The sequence below is a fragment of the Limanda limanda genome, chromosome 1 (genome assembly GCF_963576545.1).
Source record: "Limanda limanda chromosome 1, fLimLim1.1, whole genome shotgun sequence".
Classification (NCBI taxonomy): domain Eukaryota; kingdom Metazoa; phylum Chordata; class Actinopteri; order Pleuronectiformes; family Pleuronectidae; genus Limanda; species Limanda limanda.
The window spans coordinates 22,861,952-22,883,146 of record NC_083636.1 but is presented as its reverse complement, the minus strand read 5'-3'; the positions used below and the strand labels follow the sequence as shown (position 1 = coordinate 22,883,146).

The 21,195-nt window shown below is 38.7% G+C and overlaps 2 protein-coding genes across 3 annotated transcripts; one reads left to right on the top strand and one right to left on the bottom strand.

Moving 5' to 3' along the window:
- The first annotated feature begins 210 nt into the window (after window positions 1-210).
- Window positions 211-10,673, top strand: derl2 (derlin 2). Of its 2 annotated transcripts, XM_061077413.1 has the most exons (8): window positions 211-336; window positions 4,287-4,352; window positions 5,017-5,090; window positions 5,276-5,369; window positions 8,387-8,401; window positions 8,510-8,582; window positions 8,712-8,802; window positions 10,241-10,673. In XM_061077413.1, exons 1-8 carry the CDS (start codon window positions 244-246, stop codon window positions 10,344-10,346), a joined length of 612 nt encoding a protein of 203 aa, XP_060933396.1. In that variant the 5' UTR covers window positions 211-243; the 3' UTR covers window positions 10,347-10,673. The 2 variants fall into 2 exon arrangements, with proteins under 2 accessions (XP_060933396.1, XP_060933395.1); XM_061077412.1 differs by having other exon boundaries at window positions 8,387-8,582.
- Window positions 10,674-13,372: 2,699 nt separating this feature from the next.
- psmb7 (proteasome 20S subunit beta 7) lies at window positions 13,373-20,374 on the bottom strand. Its single transcript, XM_061075987.1, has 8 exons — window positions 20,252-20,374; window positions 18,551-18,644; window positions 17,583-17,680; window positions 17,316-17,456; window positions 17,028-17,143; window positions 15,817-15,875; window positions 15,585-15,736; window positions 13,373-13,637 (listed from the first exon to the last, which is right to left on the bottom strand). Exons 1-8 carry the CDS (start codon window positions 20,311-20,313, stop codon window positions 13,526-13,528), a joined length of 834 nt encoding a protein of 277 aa, XP_060931970.1. The 5' UTR covers window positions 20,314-20,374; the 3' UTR covers window positions 13,373-13,525.
- Between the last annotated feature and the right edge of the window lie 821 nt (window positions 20,375-21,195).

Sequence of the window (21,195 nt, the reverse complement as noted above, 5' to 3'; positions counted from 1 at the left end):
ATAATTTATCAGTTTACACAGTAGAGATGTTTGCAATTGCAATTGAAATAGGACCTGTATAACTCTAACTTACACTTTTACACTCCAACACAATAGGTAGAGGTAATGCAGCTTAACGTTGGTTGCCAACCGCCAAAAAAACAAACAAAGAAGAAGAGGTAGTAGAAGAAGTAGTAGAAGAAGAAGAAGAAGAAGAAGAGATGACGTATCAACAAAGTGCCGGAAGCTTTCATCATATTCAAAATGGCTTACCAGACACTACAGCAGGAGTATTTGCAGATTCCTGTTGTCACCAGGGCATATACCACAGCATGTGTCCTCACAACTGCCGCAGTGGTAAGGTTAATTCATTTCCCCCTCGTCTTGACAAAGGCCTATCTTGATTTCGCCTAAGATAGCTAACATAACATCGTTACTCTGCTGCTAGCCTGCTTGTGTAGCTTTAGCAGCTATGAGTAGGATACGTGTCTGAACCGGTGTTCCGGTTTAACTGGTGAGATTATTTATATTATATACTGGTGGTCTATTATCTAGTTATATGTTATATACCTGTGTGTCTGAAGTGCATCGATAAGGTATTGCTGAAAAAAAGTTAATATGACTAGTCAATTAAAATTGGATTTAAGTATCAATGTCACCTTTAGACAACAATTTGAATAATGTGGGCATAATGGTATATCTATGTGATTCGAAACGAGGTGACTAAGTAATTATAATGCCTCAGCCGACAGCGACGTCATGACGCCACCGAGCTGCTCTAAATCCTCCGTGCGCTTTAAAAAAACACCTGGCGTTGTTTAAGGAAAAGCCCGTGTTATGTGGTGATAGTTGGAACACAGAAAGACGTTGCATACTGAACAGCAGGCTTAAAACATGAAATGTGATTTAATGTTTTATAGGAGACCCTAGGTATAATGAAGAATACACACACACCGCCTGCTCAAGTTCTTTTACCCTAGTGATCATTAAAATGCAAACACCAAACACATGTCACAAGTCATGTGAAAACATCCCTCACATCAACGAGGTGGAAGCTCGTGTTGTGTTTTTGGAAGAAAAGTAAGTGAACAAGCATATATTGGAGGTTTTAAGCATCCCTTTATCCTCCACTCAGTCCTTGTTAAAGTCGGAAGGCATAGTCAATGTTCCTGTTGGTGAGTAGGGTTCAGTCATATGAGAATGGAAACCGCCCAAACCCTCACTAGGAAACTGTTTGGATTTGATATTGATCATTGTTTTGGTTTTTTTAAGTTATTGCTATTCTTCTCTCTGTAATCAACAGATGATCTGCTAACTGTGTTGAGTGTGTTGTCAACATGTGCAACGAGCCAATTAGGAGCCCTTACGTCTTCATTGTTGACCAATGTGAAGTTGATGCATTTCGTTTTTCTCTTCTGTCAGATGAGTGCAGGGATCAGACTGCGAGAATAATTCAGGCTGGGAATTTGACTCCTCTCCAGGCCACCCTTTTCACACAAAGCACCAGACTCTAATTTTGTAGGCTAACCCTATTTATTGATGTAACAATTACCGATCTATCAAACAAGTAAGCAGCGCAGTAATTCGCTGCCCTCTGCCATAAGAATGTCCTTCTCTGTTGCCACTAGGGGTGCAACGATTAATCGACGTAGTCGACAAAAATCTGTGACAAAAGTAGTCACCGACAAATTTAATAGTCGATGATTCGTTGGTTATGTCATAGGGCATGTTTTTCGTGTGTCATTCATGTGTGTCTGCTCGTCTCTGTTGCTCTTCATACACAAACTGATAATGTATTTAGTTATTAAAATGATGCACTTATTGTAAGTCGCTTTGGATAAAAGCTAAATGTAATGTAATTTAATGTCTCTGGTTACTTTAACCCTGATGTCCTGACCCTGCATGTCACATTACGTCTTTTGTTGTGTGAAGCAGGGAATGTGTGCATGGTGTGTCTTATAAACTCTACAGCGAATAAAAAAAAAAAAAAAACACAAAGTAACCTGTACAGGTCCTAATAACTTGTGATCAGTGCTGCTGTTTATTGTTAAAGTGTGAAGTGAGCGCAGGTAAGAGGGGAGTGAGGAGGAAGCTCCGGCAGAGACGCCGACACAGGACGACTGGGTCTTTAATGAGCGTCTGTCCTGATCCTGGGGCAGCGCTAGTTATAATTATGCAGTGGCGGGACATCGCCAAGACAATGAACGTAGCGGAAAATAATCGATTATGTTCCATCGATGCAGAGTCGTCCACGTCCCAGCATCGATGCATAGACGGAACATAATCAATGAATCAGGATGCATCGAACAATTGAGAAATTTTCACACCCCTCATAATTACATGTTTGATGAATATTTCAGACCTCTATACTCTCAATTTGTCTTTCAATAAGTGTTTGAACAGTGAACAAATTTCTAATAAATTAATATTTATAAATACAATATACGTAAAATATATATTAAATTAATTTCAGAAAGTTTCACTTTGCTTGAGCTCAGTTTTCAGTAGTAGAAGGTGGGTTTTAAGGCATTCATCTCTGATTTCTCCTGGTTGTGTGCACCTCTATAGAAAGTGAGTAGCAGAGGTAGTAAAGTTAATCAGTTGACCCAATTTGCCAGTTCCATCTGATAATGGCGGATCCTTTATCGTTTTGGCATCTGATAGTTGTGTTGGACCACGATCAAGGTGGCAGCTGATGGTGGATCCTGATGGCGGCATTGGATCATGATTGTGGACTATGGTGGCATCCGATCTTGATGGTGGATCCTGATCGTGGTGGCTGCTAACCGTGGAATATGATTACAGCAAGACTGCTTGATATACAATATGTCTACTCAGATACTCAACCTTTACTGACAATAATCCATCAATTCATTTACTTTCCATTATGCTACAAAGTGTTTATTCTAATCAATGCTGTAAAAATACCCTTACCATTCTGATGTTCTCCTTTACACATGACATCTATTGCACTTCTGTCCTTCCTGGGAGAGGGATCCCTCGCATGTGGATCACTCTGAGGTTTCTACGTTCTTTTTACCCTGTTAAAAGTTTTTTTTTTTACTTACCCTTGTTGAGGGTTAAGGGCAGAGGATGTCACACCTTGTTAAAGCCCTATGATACACATTGTGATTTATGAATATGTTTACCATTTGATTGAATTATACGCAGTGCCACTCATATCTATTTTGTCAAGTTAAAAATAGTTCGTTTGGAAGAACCCGCATCCCTTGTTTTGGTTTCCTGACCAAAATTTAGGTTTAATGGTATAGAGATCGGATAGAGGTCAACCCGCATGCAGGTCATAGTATCGGGTTTGCACATCCTGGCTCAGTGTGGCCTGAAACCTGGAATGTCCTGTAGAGTATGTAAGCTTTGGTCATGTCTATAGTCGTACAGCATGTAGAGATACCAGTTAAAATAATGGGTCGAAACCAGATGGTTCTCTAAGGTAGCCACAGGAGAGGAACCTTTTTGTTGGCTCGGATTTAAAATCTTCCCACACAGAGCAAACTACAGTATTATGCCATAGAATACGACCCATTTTTTCTTTCTGAGCACGTCCAAGCCGGAAAGAAAAGTCTGATGCAATTTATGTAAGCTGCGCTGAGTTTTTGTTACCCTGCTCCTGACACACATGGTTGTTGCTTTTCTTCCCTGATTAGACATGTGCAGAATAAAATAAATCAAGAATTAAATAGCCATTGCAACAGTACAACCCCTGAACATGAGTATCATTTTAGAATCCAGCTTAAGGCTTGATGGGTTCAGGTCTAGTATCAACACTTTATTATACAATTCTTGTTGCCGTGTCGTGATGGCTAAAAGTGACACAAAAAAAACAAGCAACCTATTCCTTCACTTAAAAAACATGTTCATGAATATGATGAGGCAACCTGCCCCCAAGCCAAATCCAGCAAGCCGACAACCAGTGCCAATGATGAATATCCCAAAAACCACATTGTTATCACTCAACCATTAACTATCGCTATTCGCTACCATCCCATAAACAACAAGACTAATATGAGATGCGGAAAAATATCAGTTCAGGCCTCTCTTCCCAAGAGTTAAAAACTAAGAAACTGGTACAGTGATATAATACCGCCACCTCCCAAAACGTGAAAAATATATTTATTTTAAGCCATAGAGGTCAACCCTAAGGGGGAGGGTCACTGCTTTTGGAGATTTCTTCTTCTTTAATTTGTCAGGTACAGCATGTGTATGTTAATATTTGTCCAAGATGGGTCAACATTTTTATATATAATATCTGCATTGTTAATACTGTCTTTTTTTGTCTTTTCTCACAGCAACTTGAGCTCATCACACCGTTTCAGCTTTACTTCAATCCAGATTTGATTCTAAGGAATTACCAGGTGAGTAATCTCCCACAGAAATCTCCCTTGACTGATTGCAGTGACATAAAGGATAGTATGTCTTTACCATTATGCCATAAATAGCAACCTCTTGGCCTTTCTCCAGTCTCATCCTATGAATAATGAAAGAAAGTTCAACTGTTCAACTGACTAAAATGTACATATGTAACTTTTTTTTTGCTGGATTTTAAGATTTACAGACTGTCCCATGAATCACAGGAATTCCAGGGCATTTCTGCCCCTGTCATCAATGGATATTTGAGGGAAAGTTTGTAATGTCTATCGTGAATGCAATTGGAAGCAGTATGAATATCACTAAATTATTTATTTTCACATCCAGTGAGCAGAGTCTTGGAGACATACACAGCTGTTCTTGTGTGAAGAAGCATTGAAAAAAACTCAACTTAGTCATGTCATCAATCACAAGATTGTTTTGATATTCATACAACACATCAGGTTTTTGATGCATATTGTCCTGGGTCTGAACTTGTCAATCATGTGACCCCATTTCAGTATAATGGCCAACTTTCAAAGTTTTTACAGTTAACTAAAGCTTGTAGTTCTTATTAAAATGCATTAACTACTTTGAATCTGGGAAACCCAAACCTTTGGTTTTGTGTTTCAATTACGTACAGCTGACTCTTCTCTCTCTCTCATTTTCTAGGTATGGCGAATAATAACCAACTTCCTGTTTTTTGGTCCAGTTGGCTTCAATTTCCTGTTCAATATGATCTTTCTGTATCCTTCTCAAGTTTCACTTCATTAAGTATGTGAAGTTAGTTTGCATATTTTCTTTTACCACTTGTTTATTCCAACATAAGAAGTTAACTTAAATCATGTCTCGACAGCAGTTGTAGGATTCACAATATTTCAAACTAGAACCACAAACCAGTTTGTTGATTTCCTTAATAATTTGCTTTCAGTTACAGATACTGCCGCATGTTAGAGGAGGGTTCTTTCAGGGGAAGAACAGCTGACTTCGTCTTCATGTTCCTCTTTGGCGGTTTTCTGATGACTGTATCCTTCTGATTTTAGCTGTCATAAAAAAAACAGCTACATGGCCGGTAAATAATTGCTTTGGGGTACACAAATTAATTTGTTACAGGTAGTAGTTATTAAGAATGTTATCCAAAAACATTGCACTTATGGTGGAAATAGGGATGATACAACATCCTGATATTATTGATCATCAGAATATATAAAAAGAGATTGCTGTAATGTTAATCTTACACACTATAATATTTTGTAAATCAATCAAGCATCTCCTAAATAATATCTGTTTCTTTCCATTGTTATACAGTAACTACCTGGTTTTCACTCATACATTTTAAGTGGTGGTTATTAGTGTAAAATTAATAATTATTTGAGAATATAGCTGGGGATTCTAACACGCGACAGACGTGTATGGCCATTTCCTTACTCCTTACCTGTTACTTGATACAGGCAAACTTCAGTCCATTCAGAACTCTGCTGCCCTTCTGCTCACCCATGTCCACTCATCTGACACCATACTCCCCTCCATACCAAACAGGATCACTGATGGGACCTGGGGTGACATAGTCTTCTCAATAGCTGCCCCCTCCCACTTGAACTCTCCCCCAATACACCAGAGACTGCACTTACCCATCTACCCTCAAAGCCCTACTCAAAACGTACCTCTTTGCATGTACTTTTAATGTATGAAAAGGGCTGTGCAAATAAAATGTGTTTAATATCATTATTTCAATTATTAGTAGTAGTATGCTTAAACGACACCAGGCACTTACTTCAATTATTCATAGCTTTAGCCTGTCCTGGAATTCTTCTTGAAAAACTTCTCTTAGGGCCGCAGACAGGGGTGGACTGGCCATCTGGCATACCGGGCATAATCCCGGTGGGCCGTTGACCCAATGTGGGCCGGTCTGGTCCGCTATGTTGTTTTTTTGTTTTTTTTCTCTTCTTCCTCTCTAAATTCCCTCCAATTGGGCCGGCCAATTGGCTACAGAGGGCTAGCAGTGTGTTGCCAGCATCGACACATATTATTGGTCTATTGTTTGTCATTGTCAATCAATCATGGGCTGACAGGCTCAGAGAGCCCTGACAGTGCTGTCAATCACAATACAAACCGGGGGCGGGGGGGGGAGTCGCGGGACTGGCTGCTGCTGAGACAGAAACTTAACTTAATGGATAATAAGAGTAAAAAAACGCCCGGGTGGCGCTGAGAAGCATCGGGAAAAAAAGCAGAAGTCTCTGGAGGTGGAGGCTGCTAAATGTGCCAAACTGACGGACCTATGTGGTGCCGGGTTCACCAGCCCAGCAGCAGCAGGTGCGCCGGGAGACGAGCGAGGAGGACTCGACAATGATGAGCGAGTGGAGGCAGACATGTGAGCGCGCATTTTCAATTTTCAATACATTCTCCAAACTGGCTTGTTACTTGAGCAGCGGAGGTTGGCGTCGCACGCCTCTACCCACGGCGCACCTCTCTCTCGCTCTCTCACTCGCTGCCCCCTCCCTCCTGAGATGTGCAGGTCCCGGTGGCGTGTTTGCCGTCGGGGGGGGTTGGTCTATCCCTCCGCAGGTTCACCTTCAGAAATCTTGTTACGACTTTTACTTCCTCTAGAATAGGATAAGAAATAGTGTCTTATTTTGTGTGCCTAGATCTGGTTTCCCTTTGCTGAGTTATCATAAGGGGCATTGTGTATCACTCTTGCTACTGATGAGAGGTCCATGTTTAGTGATATTTACAGAATGTTTTAGTGGTTATACTGCGGTTTATTAATGTTCTTGGGCAGACACAAGAGGCACTTGTTTATAGTTAATTCTTTGTTGTCTCTAGATGCACTGGTCCATTACTATTTGAACCTCAGCATCTAGGGTTCAAAATTGGTAAAATTATACATTATATGCATATTGTTGTTGTCATTTTTCAGTCAGTTGAGATAAATCTTGAGGAGAAACATTTTGGGTTGTTTTGTGTCTGTATAGACCTACTATAAAAAGAGCTTTGCATTTTTTATTTTAGTTCTTGTACTTTTGATACTTAAGTACATTTCAACACCAGATACTTTTGATACTTAAGTACTTTTAATATGAGCTACTTTAAGACATTTAGAAGACATAAGTTACGTCAATTTAATGGCAGATGTGCTCGGCTAATTATGTGGGCCGGTCTGAGCCAAAAAATGCCCGGGCCGTTTTGTTCTCCCAGTCCAGCCCTGGCCGCAGATACACTGCCAGCTCCACAGGAATCATTCAAGTGATTTGAGATGGATGTCACAAAGGAGTGAGGCAAGAATGGTGGAATTGGTATGTAAGGTCCCAACTTATCTCTCTTTTATTGCAGCTCTCCCAGGCCAAGCACACTTTTGCATTTACAGCTCTAATTAGACGCCATTATTCTCATCTGGTTTTCAGTCCCTCCACAGTACAGAAATCGCTCTTCTGAAGGTCTGCAATGGCCTTCTTTTGAATGAAGATGCTGTTAAATCCAAATATAATTATATATATATATATATATATATAATTGTCTTTCGTTCCACCTCCAGCATGAATTAAATTAACCTTGGTGAACAAGCACCATTTACTAAGTCCTCAGGCAGGTATCTGGGTGTCTTACTAAAACCTGTGCTTCGAAGCACACATTAAGAAGGTTGTTCTATCATGTTTTTATAATTTAAGAAACATTTCCAAGATTTAGTCTTTAATCCCACATACAAAGCCTGTGTATGCGTCATGTATATGTGAACGGGAACACGGCTCCAGAGGAGGATATGTAGGCTAAACTAGGCTGTTAACTTGCACAAAGAGAAGCAATCACATTATACCAATCATTGCTGCCCTTCACTCTGTGGGTTGTAGAATTGCTTTTAAGATTTTACTGCTTGTTTTTAAAGCCTCAAATGACCAGTTTTTTTCCCTATCACACACCATTACAACTCTGTTGGTGACTTCCACTGAAAAGCGGTTGATACAACTGCGAAAGTGAAATATATAGTTGTAGGATATAAATGTCAGTACATTTCTTTTATTTGCCATATTCTTTAACAAAGTTTCAGATATTTGGCACTTTTGTAAGTCTTGTGTTCCTAGGCCAAGCTTTCACTATCATGCTAGTATACATTTGGAGTCGACGAAATCCAAATGTGCGCATGAATTTCTTTGGCCTGTTGAATTTCCAGGCGCCCTTTCTGCCCTGGGTCCTAATGGGATTCTCACTTCTGCTCGGCAACTCCATCATCGTGGACCTTTTAGGTATCTTTCACTGTCATTTTCAGCCATAAGTTAGTCCTAAAATGCTCATTATTAGCTGAGAGTAACTGATGTGGTTGGTGGTGTCCAGTAAGACTGGTGCTTGTCTTATTTTTATTTTTCTTTCTTCAGGTATTGCTGTTGGTCATGTCTATTACTTCCTAGAGGATGTTTTCCCCAACCAGCCAGGTGGTGGAAGGTGGCTCAAGACCCCATCTATCATGTAAGTCTCTCCACACTATGATATTAAAGTTGACTTTGTCGAAACAGATGCCTGTAGTCAGAAAACTGTGTAAATTACCTGCGCAAACATGATGAATGCCACCGTATTTGCACAGTAATAGCAAATTATCATAATTAACTTATCAAAAAGGTTATACCATTGAAATTTCCACTCTACAAACAGTGTTAAATCATGAAAAAGTCAAGGCACATCCACCTGACCTTTGCAACACAAGTTGTGCGCTCGACGACAGCACGAGTGCCGTTATGATGCTCACTGGATGGGAAGTCCTGTCTTCTCTGTGGGTTGACAAGAGGTGTCACGAGACATAAAGTTTAAGCATAATCTCAATCACTTTAAGTAAACAGTGACATTTTATGATTTATCTGAAATTAGCTTGCATGGTAACAATTGACAGGTCAAGCCTGCAATAGCCTTCTAAAAGACACATGCCAACTGCACTATTTTGCAGCACAAAGGAGTTGTGCGACCCCCCTAAGTATTGTGCAGATTGGACTGTTTCATGGCGATATGGCCACAAGCATGCTGTTGAGCTAAAACTTATGATTAACACATCTTTTACTAATGAAACATTAAAATGTTGTATTTAAAGTCTAATCTTTTAACAACATTTCTGTCAGGACAACTTTAGTGAAAGAAAACCTATTTTGCATCTGCATAAGTTACAATTGGTTGTATTTATCATCCAATTCAGTGTGAAAATTAATAATACACATTGTTGAAATACTATTAAATTGTACTTACTTTAGTCTGTGGTTGACTTCATACAGACATTGATACATCTACTAGGCTACTTCAAGATTATTCTTTTATAGACTGCTTAACTTGAATTTACACAGTGTTTTGATATTCCTCCAATAAGATATTAGAATTTTACTTTGGCTTCATATATTTTGTTGTTGGACAGCTTAATGTAGATTGATATATTCCTTTTACTTGAATGGAACAAGCTCTTGCACAAATTTTATTTTGGAGAAATTTTGTAATGGACTTTAAAAAGCAGAGTAGAAGTTCAGACTGTGCTACTTTGCTGTGGAAAAAGGTCTTGCATAGTTGTTGTTGTTTTTTGGCAGATTTATTTGTATTTAAGAAAAGATAATTATATAAAGTTTTTTGGTGGGGATAAATTCATTATTAAGTTAATTGAGTTTGTTTTTTTTTTAAATTGTGAATTAATCAAAAAAATTATCATTAGATTAATCGATAGATTCACCCTACTTCCGCAATGGGATGCTACATGAAATTGTGTGAAAATATGTGATTATCATTCAAAATAAATATGGCTAGCATGCTAACACCAAACCATGGTAGTCTTTATTTGCGACCATACTGTCACAGCCCTAATTAGGAGGTGTTTGCCATAAGAATCTACACACATAAAAATAAATCATTCTCCTGTTCTGTGTGTCTTTAACAGAAAGATGTTGTTTCACACTCCAGAAGAAGATGCAAACTACAACCCCCTACCTGAGGAGCGCCCTGGAGGGTTTGCTTGGGGTGAAGGACAGCGCCTTGGAGGTTAAGTGTGGCCCCACATCATCCTTGGTTGTCAGGTCACTTCCAAGAATATTCCCTCAGAGAGATGAAGGGGAGGAACATGGTCTTTGCTTTTGACATGTTAGTTTATTTCTGGATGAAGAATGCCAAAACCGCTCTTGATGCCAGATCATTGCTGTAAGACTATTACAGAGAACACAAGCTTCATATTGAACTTTGAGCAGTGAGTCTTTGGGCTCAGCTGATTTTTGTCTGAGAATTTTTTTTATGTCTTATCAAAATGAATTAGTTAAGATTGTAAGTGCATTGTTTTTCATTTCACCTTTTTAAAGAATAAAAGAGTGTAACAAATAATGCTTTGATTTTATTTGTTTTTACTGTAGTGTTATTACAGGAAACCAAAGATTTCTTAACAAATTGGATGATTTAATTCATACAAAATACTCTTAAGTTCCTGACAGTAAGGAGTAAAAGATTGCCTGACATAACAACAGACTCACAAATGTTAATGTAGATTATAGCCCCAAGCGACAAAGAGCGGGTTTTAATCTTAATCGACTCAATAGGAAGAGGCAGCTAAATCCGCCAAAGTTCAAGTGAAAAGAAGCAATAAGCAGGTTTCAGGATTTGTAAAGTTAAGCAGAGTCACTTCAGCTGGTTTACTTAAGTCTAAGTGAAAATAGTCACTTTTGTCATCGTTACGGAAGTAGGGGTGCGATAATGAGCCACCATTCGCGTGATTGTGTCATCTCAAGAATGCCTTTAAGGAATTTCTTCAAATTTGTTACAAATATTCACTTGGACTCAAGGATGAAGTGATTAGATGTTGGTATTCTAAGGTCCAAAGTTATGGAGACGTCACAAGGAACATTTCTTGCCTATTGAAATTCTTTCACATTTGGTAAATGGTAAATGGTTTGTATTTATATAGTGCTTTTCTTGTCTTAATGACCACACAAAGCACTTTACAGTACAGTTTACCATTCACCCACACATTCATACAGTGCATCTATTAGCACAAAACATTCACTTTGAGTCAGGAATTAACTCATTTTATATTGATAGCCAAAGGTCAATGTCTCTGTGGCCTCATCTAAAATTTCTGGGAAAAGCCACTCCTGTATACAGTTTTAGGAACTATAATTTGGTCAAACCTTACATTTATCAGGGATACAACTCTTTTACACTTTACATCTAGAAGCGTTCAAAGCAAAATACTGAGTGTAGCTGCTAGAAAAACAATCAATAAGAAATGGCTTCACCCTATCTATAGAGGAATGGTGTGAGAACTGTTTAATTCCTTAATATTATTGTTTTCATAAGGTTTTTTTCACAAATGGAAAACAGCCCATGGTCATGTTCTGTTTTAGTTGTTTTATGCTTACCTTGTAAAGAATTGAAAATAATTATCATATTGTTAAAGTAAACAAGGTAACTGTTTGTACTACTGTAAAGATTCCAAATAAATGCATATAAAGATTTTTACTATGTACTCAATGTAATAGTTCAGTTTTTTCGGTAAACTACACTAACCTAAAAGTTTAAAAATACTGGCTTAAACATGAAGAATTTAGAAAGGCGGATAACATAAGAATAGAAGCTTGAGTTTTGATAAGTTTTTCATCACCAGACATTTTCCTGGATCTAATTCTAATTCTGGGTGCAGCTAAAAGATCTCTACATCTCTCCAACTGATAATTTGAGATGTGATGTATTGAGGAGCTGAACTGTTATGTGCTTTATGGACTTTTAGAAGGGTTTTGAATAGGGGCGGCTGGCCAATAGGGGGTGATACGGCGCCACCTTGCCAAAGAAAAAAGGAAAAAAGATGATTGTGATACAACGGGTCTCCCGCAGGGCTGCGTGCTTAGCCCCCTGCTCTACTCCCTCTTCCCTCACGACCACAATTTGCAGATAATAGTGGCTGCGCTTGTCACCAACGTGACGCGATGGCTTATAGGGAAGAGGTCCAGCACCTGGCAGAGTGGTGTGCCAACAACAACATGGCCCTCAACACAAAAAAGACCAACTTGGATTTCAAAAGGAACAAGGCACACAAACCCCTGTCCATATCAATGGGAAGGAGGTTGAGTGTGTCACCTGCTTTAAGTTCCTGGGGGTCCACATCTCTGTGGACCTCTCCTGGACTCCCTAATCAAGAAGGCCCATAAACGGATCTTCTTCCTGAGGAAACTTGCAAGACTCTGCACTTTTACCGCAGCACCATCGAGTGCGTCCTCGCAACCTGCATCCCGATTCAGTACGGCAACTGCACCATTAAGGACCAGACATCGTTGCAGAGGGTGGTGAAAATCGCCCAACCCCTCACCAAGACCACACTCCCTTCCATCACCTCAGTCTTTGAGAAGCGGTGCCTACGAAGGCCACATAACATCATCAGGGATGCCTCTAACCCCCTCACCTCAAAAGACATTAAAGTGACATAGGGGTATAGCATCATCAGTTTTCCAGTGTGTTAAGGTCCGAGATGGTCTTTCCATATTGAGATGTGGTGGAGGGAGGATTTAAAAATGTTTTATCCATCAAATACACCAAAAAAGATGTTAGAAAGTTTTACTATTGGCCACCATATTGCAGTCCTTGATTCATTTGTTAACTTACCTATTTAACTGTCATGACTGCTTCTAGGGCCTATATTTTGTTTAGATGTCAACAGTAACTAGTACTACCGGCTGTGGCTGAGAGATAGAGCGGTTGTCCTTCAACCAAAAGGTCAGTAGTTGTGGTATCCTGCCCATAGATGCAATGTATACTTACTAACTGTAAGCGCTTTGAGTGGTCATCAAAATTAGAGAAGCGTAATATAGTCCATTAAGTGCCATTGTGGTCAAGCTGCATTAAAACATCAAAGCTTACCTGTCTGTATCTAGACAGCCAATAAAAGAAAAACAACTTGGTGTTTGTTAACACCTATATCAACAAGCTCATTCCTCAGCTCTGACAGAAAGACGCTGTTAAGAATGTTGTCTTTTTCAAAACTGATTCACCTTTTATTTGAAGTTTAAAAGGCAAGCAACTTAAAGACAGTCAGTCAACTCCAATACCTTTATTGGAAACCATGGAAAAGAACACCATTGGTTTTAAGAATTCTGCAGATTAGTGAAATACATCAAGAAACAAAGTATTTTTATTGGAAACCATGGAATTCTGCAGATTAGTGAAATACATCAAGAAACAAAGTATTTTAGGAGGTATCCATAGTGTGTACAGATTCATCCACCAGCTCCAGGTCCAGTGGGGTCACAACCTTTGTCAGCACACCAGTGGCACCCCTTTTGTACTTGTAGTCACCAGTTCTATATGGGGGAAACAAAAGAAAATAGGAATTATAAGTTTCTATCAAACCAAGGGATAAACTAGGTGCAAAAAAATATCTTTGTTGAGGCTTGTTAATTGTAGTACCACACGTACCACAAAAGATTCAACGTGTGGTTTGAATTTTTTCCATGCATGTTAATTATGGTTATTTTAGATAAGCAAGCCAAGTGGCTAGATTACAAACCACTTGGCTTGCAACAAATGGTGTGCCACGTTCCATGCATTCACGCTCTACATGTCAATATATTTGGCAAATCATATGGAGCCCTGCAGCCCTAGATAATAACTGAAAGATTCAGATCATTGTAGGGTTTTTCCGTCAACTAATCATTGTCGGAAAAAACGAGCCGAGAGAGAACTCTGTCAAATCACGTGCCGACTCCTCCCGACTAAATTCTATGTGAGAACTTCTAGTGATGATATTTGTCCCGAATCAAATTCATCACTTTAAGCGATTGATTATATGAAAGAATTGCACAGCTTATCTATGATAGTCCAAGAAGCTGAGGGGAAAGTAATGGCGCACGCAACTTCTCAGACAGGCAACAGCATTCAATGCCATTAAGACTTCTACTAGATGCCTACAATCGTCAAGATCTGACCCCTTCGAGTAATTCACTGTTTCTGCTATAACCAAATTAGGTGTGACCTTTATAATACATTGACTTGTTTGTGTTTTAGTCCCTGGAGACTGTTGAGCGATTTCACTATAGCTTGCTCATTTTATTCAGGAAATAACAACTAATGCCTATTTTATTGTCACAAGTCTGCCTCTATTGTTACTTGTTAGTTGTGAGCTTGTAGATAGTGTTATCTTCACATTTTCTCTTTGACATCTAGTATGTTTGTATAATTCAAATTTATATTTTACCCCATTGATGGTTTGATGACATTCTATTTTTCTTAACAGTACTTATGCGAGTTGTATGAATGGTGTAATTTGATGTTATGTATCCTTGCGATTTGTTTCAGCATATTATTTGAAGTACCAATCAATCAAATTTGAATAGCCCAAATTTCCAAATCCCAATCAGAAAAAAATGTTGAAAGATTAATTGACAAGATTACAATTATTTAGTAATTGAAAAGAACCAAATTTGACCCTTTTCGAGCAGTTTATTTGACAAGCAACTTTATCTTCTTGTATAATACTCATTCTATATGTGGGAAGATGATTAAAGTTTCAGACATATACAATTAAATTGTGACTAGTCATAATCCAAGTTGACTTAAATTTCCATAAATTCAAGAAACTTTAAATTATCCCTGGAATAGTCAATTTGGGGTTGAAGATATCATGAACTACAATTAAAGGGTATAATGTAATAATTCAATTGTAGCTATCTATATTGACAAACCACACACAAATTAATTATTAAAGTAGTTTGTGGGTTGAATTGTACTATGTAAATTTGTAGTTTTTATGTTACATACATCTAATTAAGTTAAATCTGGACGTCCTGCAGACTGACTGTGTGAGCGAAGTGTATCACACAGTCTGTCACTCAGTAGACAAGCTGCACTGGGTCGAATTCATACATGTATTTACAGAATCTCCCAGCAGGCAATTTTTTAATTGCAAAACATATTTAATAACACAGCTTATATATATATATATACTATAGTTTGTTGCATTTATGAAATTATAGAACGACAATAAAGAACTGTTTAATTTATTGCTATTTTTACCTGTTATGAAGAGAACAAAATACACTGGCAAGTGTAGGCCATATATGTCTTGTTTATTTTCACTTCTGGTTATTCTGATAAAGGCCTGTGTCCGACAACACTAATAAGGAGTAAGAGTGCAAGAGTGCCTTGGTTTATTAACTTTTGACTATCCAAATAGAATCTTCAATTTACATTACAAAGGAATAATGGTTTATTACTGTGCATGCAACTGTACTGACTGATGTAGTCCTTACCTGACACCCTTCTTGTTGGCCTCATCATGGGGTCGGATATAGTCTACTTTTCCCTTGGTGATAACACAAAGGTCAATGTTGCTTCCGGAGCCCAGGTCATTGAAGATACCAGCAGCAATGGCGTCACGCACCAACCGTTTGGCCTCTTCCTCCTTTAAAATGAAGTATTACAGATGTCACTTCCACTTGTTTGGGATTATAACTTTACTGTCTATACAACTGGGGGACTAACCTCCATGTCAGGCTTGTAGCGGTCCTCAAATACTGCCATAGCTGCCAGAGACCCAGAACCTTTAAATAAGAAATATTGGATCAGTGGCCAACCAGTATCCATATATTCAGTCCACTCAGAGAAAGTATCAATGTTTGTAACAGTACTCCTCTCTACTACATATGGGATGAACACTTTTATTTTTAAGTCAGACGTAGAACGTGTTTTGTATGTGTGTGTGTCTCTGTCATAAACTATCTATTACTGCTGGTTAAACTGTCATCATCAGCTTATTACAGCAGTGGTAACGACAGCTGAAGCTGAGCTGCCAAGTGACATGACAGAAGGAGTCTGTGTTAGTGAGTCTTTCAGGCTGAATAAGCTTTAAAAGTGTTTGGTTAGTCCAGTTTAACCTACAGGATTTTTTTTTTGAAGGCTAGCGTTTTATGTTTTACTGCCACTGATCAAACTCTTTACAATGTATCTACTGACTTATTAACAACAGAGATAACACTGAGAAAATATGTCAAACAGGTGATGAACTCATTAAGAACCATGTTAACTTCAGAAATAAATGAGGAGAATAGTGAGATACAATAACTCAGGTGACAACAAATTAAGGATTACAAGATGACTCACTTCAGTAACTATACTTTGCTTCTTAAAAATGTGAGTGCTGTGAAAAACAAATATTGTAATGGTAATAATCTAGTGCATATTTAACCATGCCTGCTTTGCTCACCTGCATTTTTTGCTTATCCACCAAGAGGAAACCATGAAACTATGAACTAGTTCATTTTCATCTGCATGAACTGAACTTCAAACTCGTTCTTTTTAAGTGTGAACTGGCTCAACACTGCTTCTACAGATGGGCTCAGAATCAGATTTCACATTATATTGTGTAAAGGTTTGGTTGTTTGTTTGATTTAAAAAGGTTTTATTAAACCATCCTATATTTGCTAAAAAAATAAAAGTTTTTTGAAAGGTTCGTTACAAATTTGACATTTGCAGTTTCAGCAATTTTATAGAAAAGCAAAGAGGATGTTAATTAAAACTATGGATGTCAAAGTATGCACTAATTGAACTGTACTATTCTACCTTATTGTTATAAATTAGCTTCCTAAAGTAAATGCAGCTCATAAACACTGCTCATTCTTCAGAAAACCATCACAATGTCTAAGCAAAATATAAGATGGGTATAGAACAGTGGCTTGTTGGTGTTTGAGACTGACCCATGGTGACATAGGGCAGCTTGTCAGTGGAGCCATGAGGGTAGATGCTGTAAATGTGGGGACCATTACAGTCAACTCCACCCAGGACCAGAGCAGCCCCAATGTAGCCCTGATATCTGGAAACACACAGCAGCACTTCATAGGTTATAAACATCTGAACATTCTATTTCACAACTTAAAAAGGAAATTGAGACTGCATTTTTTTTGCATCAATGTGATTTAGTACTTAAAGTTCCTCAACTTATTTCTAAACAAGGATGATACACTAATGCAGTCTAAGAAGTGTACCTGAAGAGCATTTGCTTGAGCATGCGGTTAGCAGTGGCCACACGTGGCACTCTGCCAGTAGAAAGGGAATGAAGTTCCAGGTTCGAGGAAATTATCCGAGTGGTCATCTCTGTGTCGGCAGCTGTTCCTGCTCCACAACAACTGGAACGATAAAGACAAAAAGTTAATCTTTCGTCACTATACACACAATGCAAAGACAATGTTAGTCCTGAGCACATAACTCAACCACCAGCTGTAACTATGAAAACCTGAGCAGCAGTTACTTACTAAATGTTTGAGGAGATGTAATGGATTTTCGAGCAGTTCTTGTCTGCCACTATCATGCCTTCAGTGGCTCTAGTGTCAGCTCCCAAGATAACACCATCCTTAAGAGGGAAACACGAGACATCATTTAGAATCAGTAAATATATGCTGCTTTTTAATTTGATACATGAAGACAATACACAAAACTGACATGGCAACTTAGCAATCCATCCAGTTATTAATTCCAGAAATGTCTGTGTGTTCACAACACAGTCGCATTTTGTCAGCGGAATTCTCCAATTCTGAGATCTGTGTCAAAGTTTACAGAAATTTGAAATATCAGGTGAACATTTCAGCTGGAGTTCTGCAGACCAAGTCCTGCAGCTGGTCTTTACTTGCCGTGGCTATATGACTGCCGCTCATTTTTGCAGTTTCAGAAAGACCGATGGAATCAGCATAATAACATGCACTGTACTGGTGCTGAAGGAAAAGGTAAAAATGTGGCGCTTCAAGCCCTTGTCCTGTAACAATTCAAACTTTTTAAGCAGTGACTGATGACTTGGTTTTCACAAATAATGGCTCCCTCGAGTGATTAACTCTGCTCTGTTCATTCCGCCTGACTCTGGTTCAAACGATATGGTTGCCTGATTGTATCTTCGTCTCCAGTAGCCATATTTCTACAAAGGTAATGGATAGCCAAAAATTCGGCGCTCGTATCTCATGGAGGTGGGAGAAGGGGTAAGGGGGGAGTGGGAGGGGGGGGGGGGGGGGGAGCTGGCTCATTAGCTTTTAAAGGAATAGGCACTCAAAACAGGTCACTCTGAGGAGGGCTGTTTTAGACAGGGTAAAAAGGGTGCTGTTTTAAATGATCCTTGTGGTATTTTGACCAAAATATGTTACAGACATTTCATTAAGACCCCAAGGAACCATATCAACTGTGGTAAAATGGGCATAATAGGTCCCCTTTAAGTGGCCTAGTTTCTGTCACTAACCTTGAAGACAATACCACAGATGGTAGTTCCTGTTTTTCGAGCGGCAGGTAAACTGGAGCCCACTTTGTTCACTGCACCTTCCAAAGCAGCATTTCTGAAAATAGAAATAAAACAAACATTTGAATAATTGAATGACTGTAAATGTATCACAACCAACCATTTAGTTTTATGAACCATCGCTTAGTTATGCTGCTATACCACTTCTCTCTCTGCCCCCATTTATTTTGTGCTTTATCCCACCCATAGTTTCGCCCTCTAGCCGTTTATTAGACATGACCTCCGGGTAAAATCTGGAGAATTGGATACGGAATTTAACCATATAAGCCTTTCACATCTGAACAATGCAGCAGGAGGTTTTCCGCACAACAGCAAAAAAATTATTTGCATTAATCAGGCTAGAGGTGGAACAGACGTATCAACTCTGCTGATGAGATCAACTCTTTGTTGTCAGCTTTTATCAACCACAAACTATCAAGACATCATTTTCACTGTCACGATTATATATTTTTATTATCAGTGGATATATATCATGACATATCCAATCACTATTTATGTCATCTCTAATCTAATAAGATTAGTAGCATTATCCATCTTTGTGCTTTCTACACAATTTGCAGCGCATGATAGGGCTAAACGATATTAGGAACACATGTGAAACAAACACCTGTTTTCTGATGAACGTTTGGGTTGTTTTCATTCTCAGATGACTGAACCTCATCATCGAGAACATCCAGTATCTTCTAAAATCATGTCTGCTGACTTTAACCAGCAGCGTTAGGACACATGAAGCTTAACATTCAATAAACGCCTAATCACAAACTTTACTTACAAAAACATGGCATGAGATTCCACCTTGTTAATGTGAGGGATGTTTCATATGACACCTGTTTGGTGTGTGCGTTGTAATGATCACCAGCATCAAACGAAAGTAGATTGCGTGGAGCTGGCCATGGCTGTGTATTCTTCAGAACTCCCTGTGTCTTCCATGAACGATGAGCATCCGTTTGTGAAGCCTGTTATTAAGTCTGCGCCATTTAATCTATGTTCGGAACTATCATCCGATAACATTTGCGTTTCCTTAAACCACATCTTGTGTTACACAGCTGACAGATTAAAAAACGCTTCATTTCGGTGAATCGCACCGAATATCTCTGCGCTTCAGTGGCGTACTTAGTTCGTCATCAGGCCAGAGGCTACTACTGCTTCGGCACGTCGTTTCGAATCCCGTTCAAGTTTTTCGTACGATGTTTATTTTTTTTACCCATATGATTTATATTGTTGGCTCAACGTGATGTTGACACGGCTACATTACATTCACTCGTGACGTTTATTTAAACTAATTAAAAAATTCTTCATACAATGCATCCATTATGTATTTACTTTGTAGACGTGATGTTTTAGTTTATTTAGACAGATAAGTGGCGTATTTTGACTCGAGACAATAAACTTTGATTTCTATGATAACATGACAAACGTAAAGTCTACAAGTTTTAAAATATAATCTAGAGAAAACGTGAATCCTAACGATGATAAAGTTACTAGCGCCGATAAATGCCTGAGTCATTGTGTAGAAGCCTAGCTCACACGAGATAGCATTGCTTGAAAAACGTATTAAAACATGACACAAACAGTCTGTTACAAAGGGTAAAACATATCGAATTAAGTAGATGCAGTGTAGTCATTCTGACCGTGAGTGCCTACCTTTTGGAGTTTTCGAAATTGAAGCCGCCGAACGGTGGTACTTTTACTGTCAATGTCGCCATTTTGGTGAATGAAGTGTAGCGCTTGTACTGCGCCTGCGCCTGGGGTTGCTTCTTCTTCTTCTACCCGTTCTACTTCTTCTTCGTCTTCTTCCTCTTCTTCTTCTCTATGTCAGTTTTTTTGAGGGCGGTTGGCAAACAACCTCTAGACGCATAACCGCCACCTTCTGAACTGAAGTGTGGATCAGAAAGTTTTCAGTCAACACTATATTCTTTTGATTAGTCCTGTTCTAATTAAAAATGAAAATATTGCCGTGTACCATTTCCTATGTGTTATAAAACATATATACTACAATATCATGTTTTCCCAATATTCTTAGAGTGCTGTTTAAACCTGTGTGTCCAAATCTCATCCTTGATATGATGTCTTCTTCCTTTCTATTTAGATTACTTCCTATTGATTCTCCTACTTTCTTTTGGCTTCTATACTGCTGTCTACCATTAGTTTTTCTATTACACTCCTCCTGCCATGCGGCGACCACATCATATAGGGCAGGCAGAGACACATCTGAAAAGTAGCAGAGACTTGGTAGAGTTTAGCGGATAATCTTCCATGATTTTACCCACGTGTGAAGTCAAAGCTATTGGTCTATAGCGTCCTGCTGAACTTGGGTCCATACCAGGCTTGCATATAATAACAGTAACTGCTTCATTCCACTGAGTAGGTAAGTACATTTTCATTTTCCCTATTATCATTCAGGGTGTCTATATTTCTATCTATTGTCCTCTCCCTCTTTCTCTAACTGTAACCATTGAGTCACAATATATTATTTCTACGTCTTCTTTTCTATTTTTGTAATCAATTAAATTATGAAAATTGTGGGCATTCTTAAATAATTTCAATGCCTTATTTGTATTTTTATTGCATTGGTCGATTCTTGTATA

What these genes read in the sequence shown, in the direction of transcription:
- psmb7 (XM_061075987.1), bottom strand. Translation starts at nt 20,313, where the DNA reads ATGGCGACATTGACAGTAAAAGTACCACCGTTCGGCGGCTTCAATTTC. An exon ending in TCTGTGGTATTGTCTTCAAG is followed by an intron (nt 17,681 to 18,550) that starts GTTAGTGACAGA and finishes TTCCCTCTTAAG; the next exon opens with GATGGTGTTATCTTGGGAGC. An exon ending in CTCAAGCAAATGCTCTTCAG is followed by an intron (nt 17,144 to 17,315) that starts GTACACTTCTTA and finishes GTGTGTTTCCAG; the next exon opens with ATATCAGGGCTACATTGGGG.
- derl2 (XM_061077412.1), top strand. Translation starts at nt 244, where the DNA reads ATGGCTTACCAGACACTACAGCAGGAGTATTTGCAGATTCCTGTTGTC. An exon ending in TGATTCTAAGGAATTACCAG is followed by an intron (nt 4,353 to 5,016) that starts GTGAGTAATCTC and finishes CTCATTTTCTAG; the next exon opens with GTATGGCGAATAATAACCAA. An exon ending in TTGGCGGTTTTCTGATGACT is followed by an intron (nt 5,370 to 8,386) that starts GTATCCTTCTGA and finishes ACAAAGTTTCAG; the next exon opens with ATATTTGGCACTTTTGTAAG.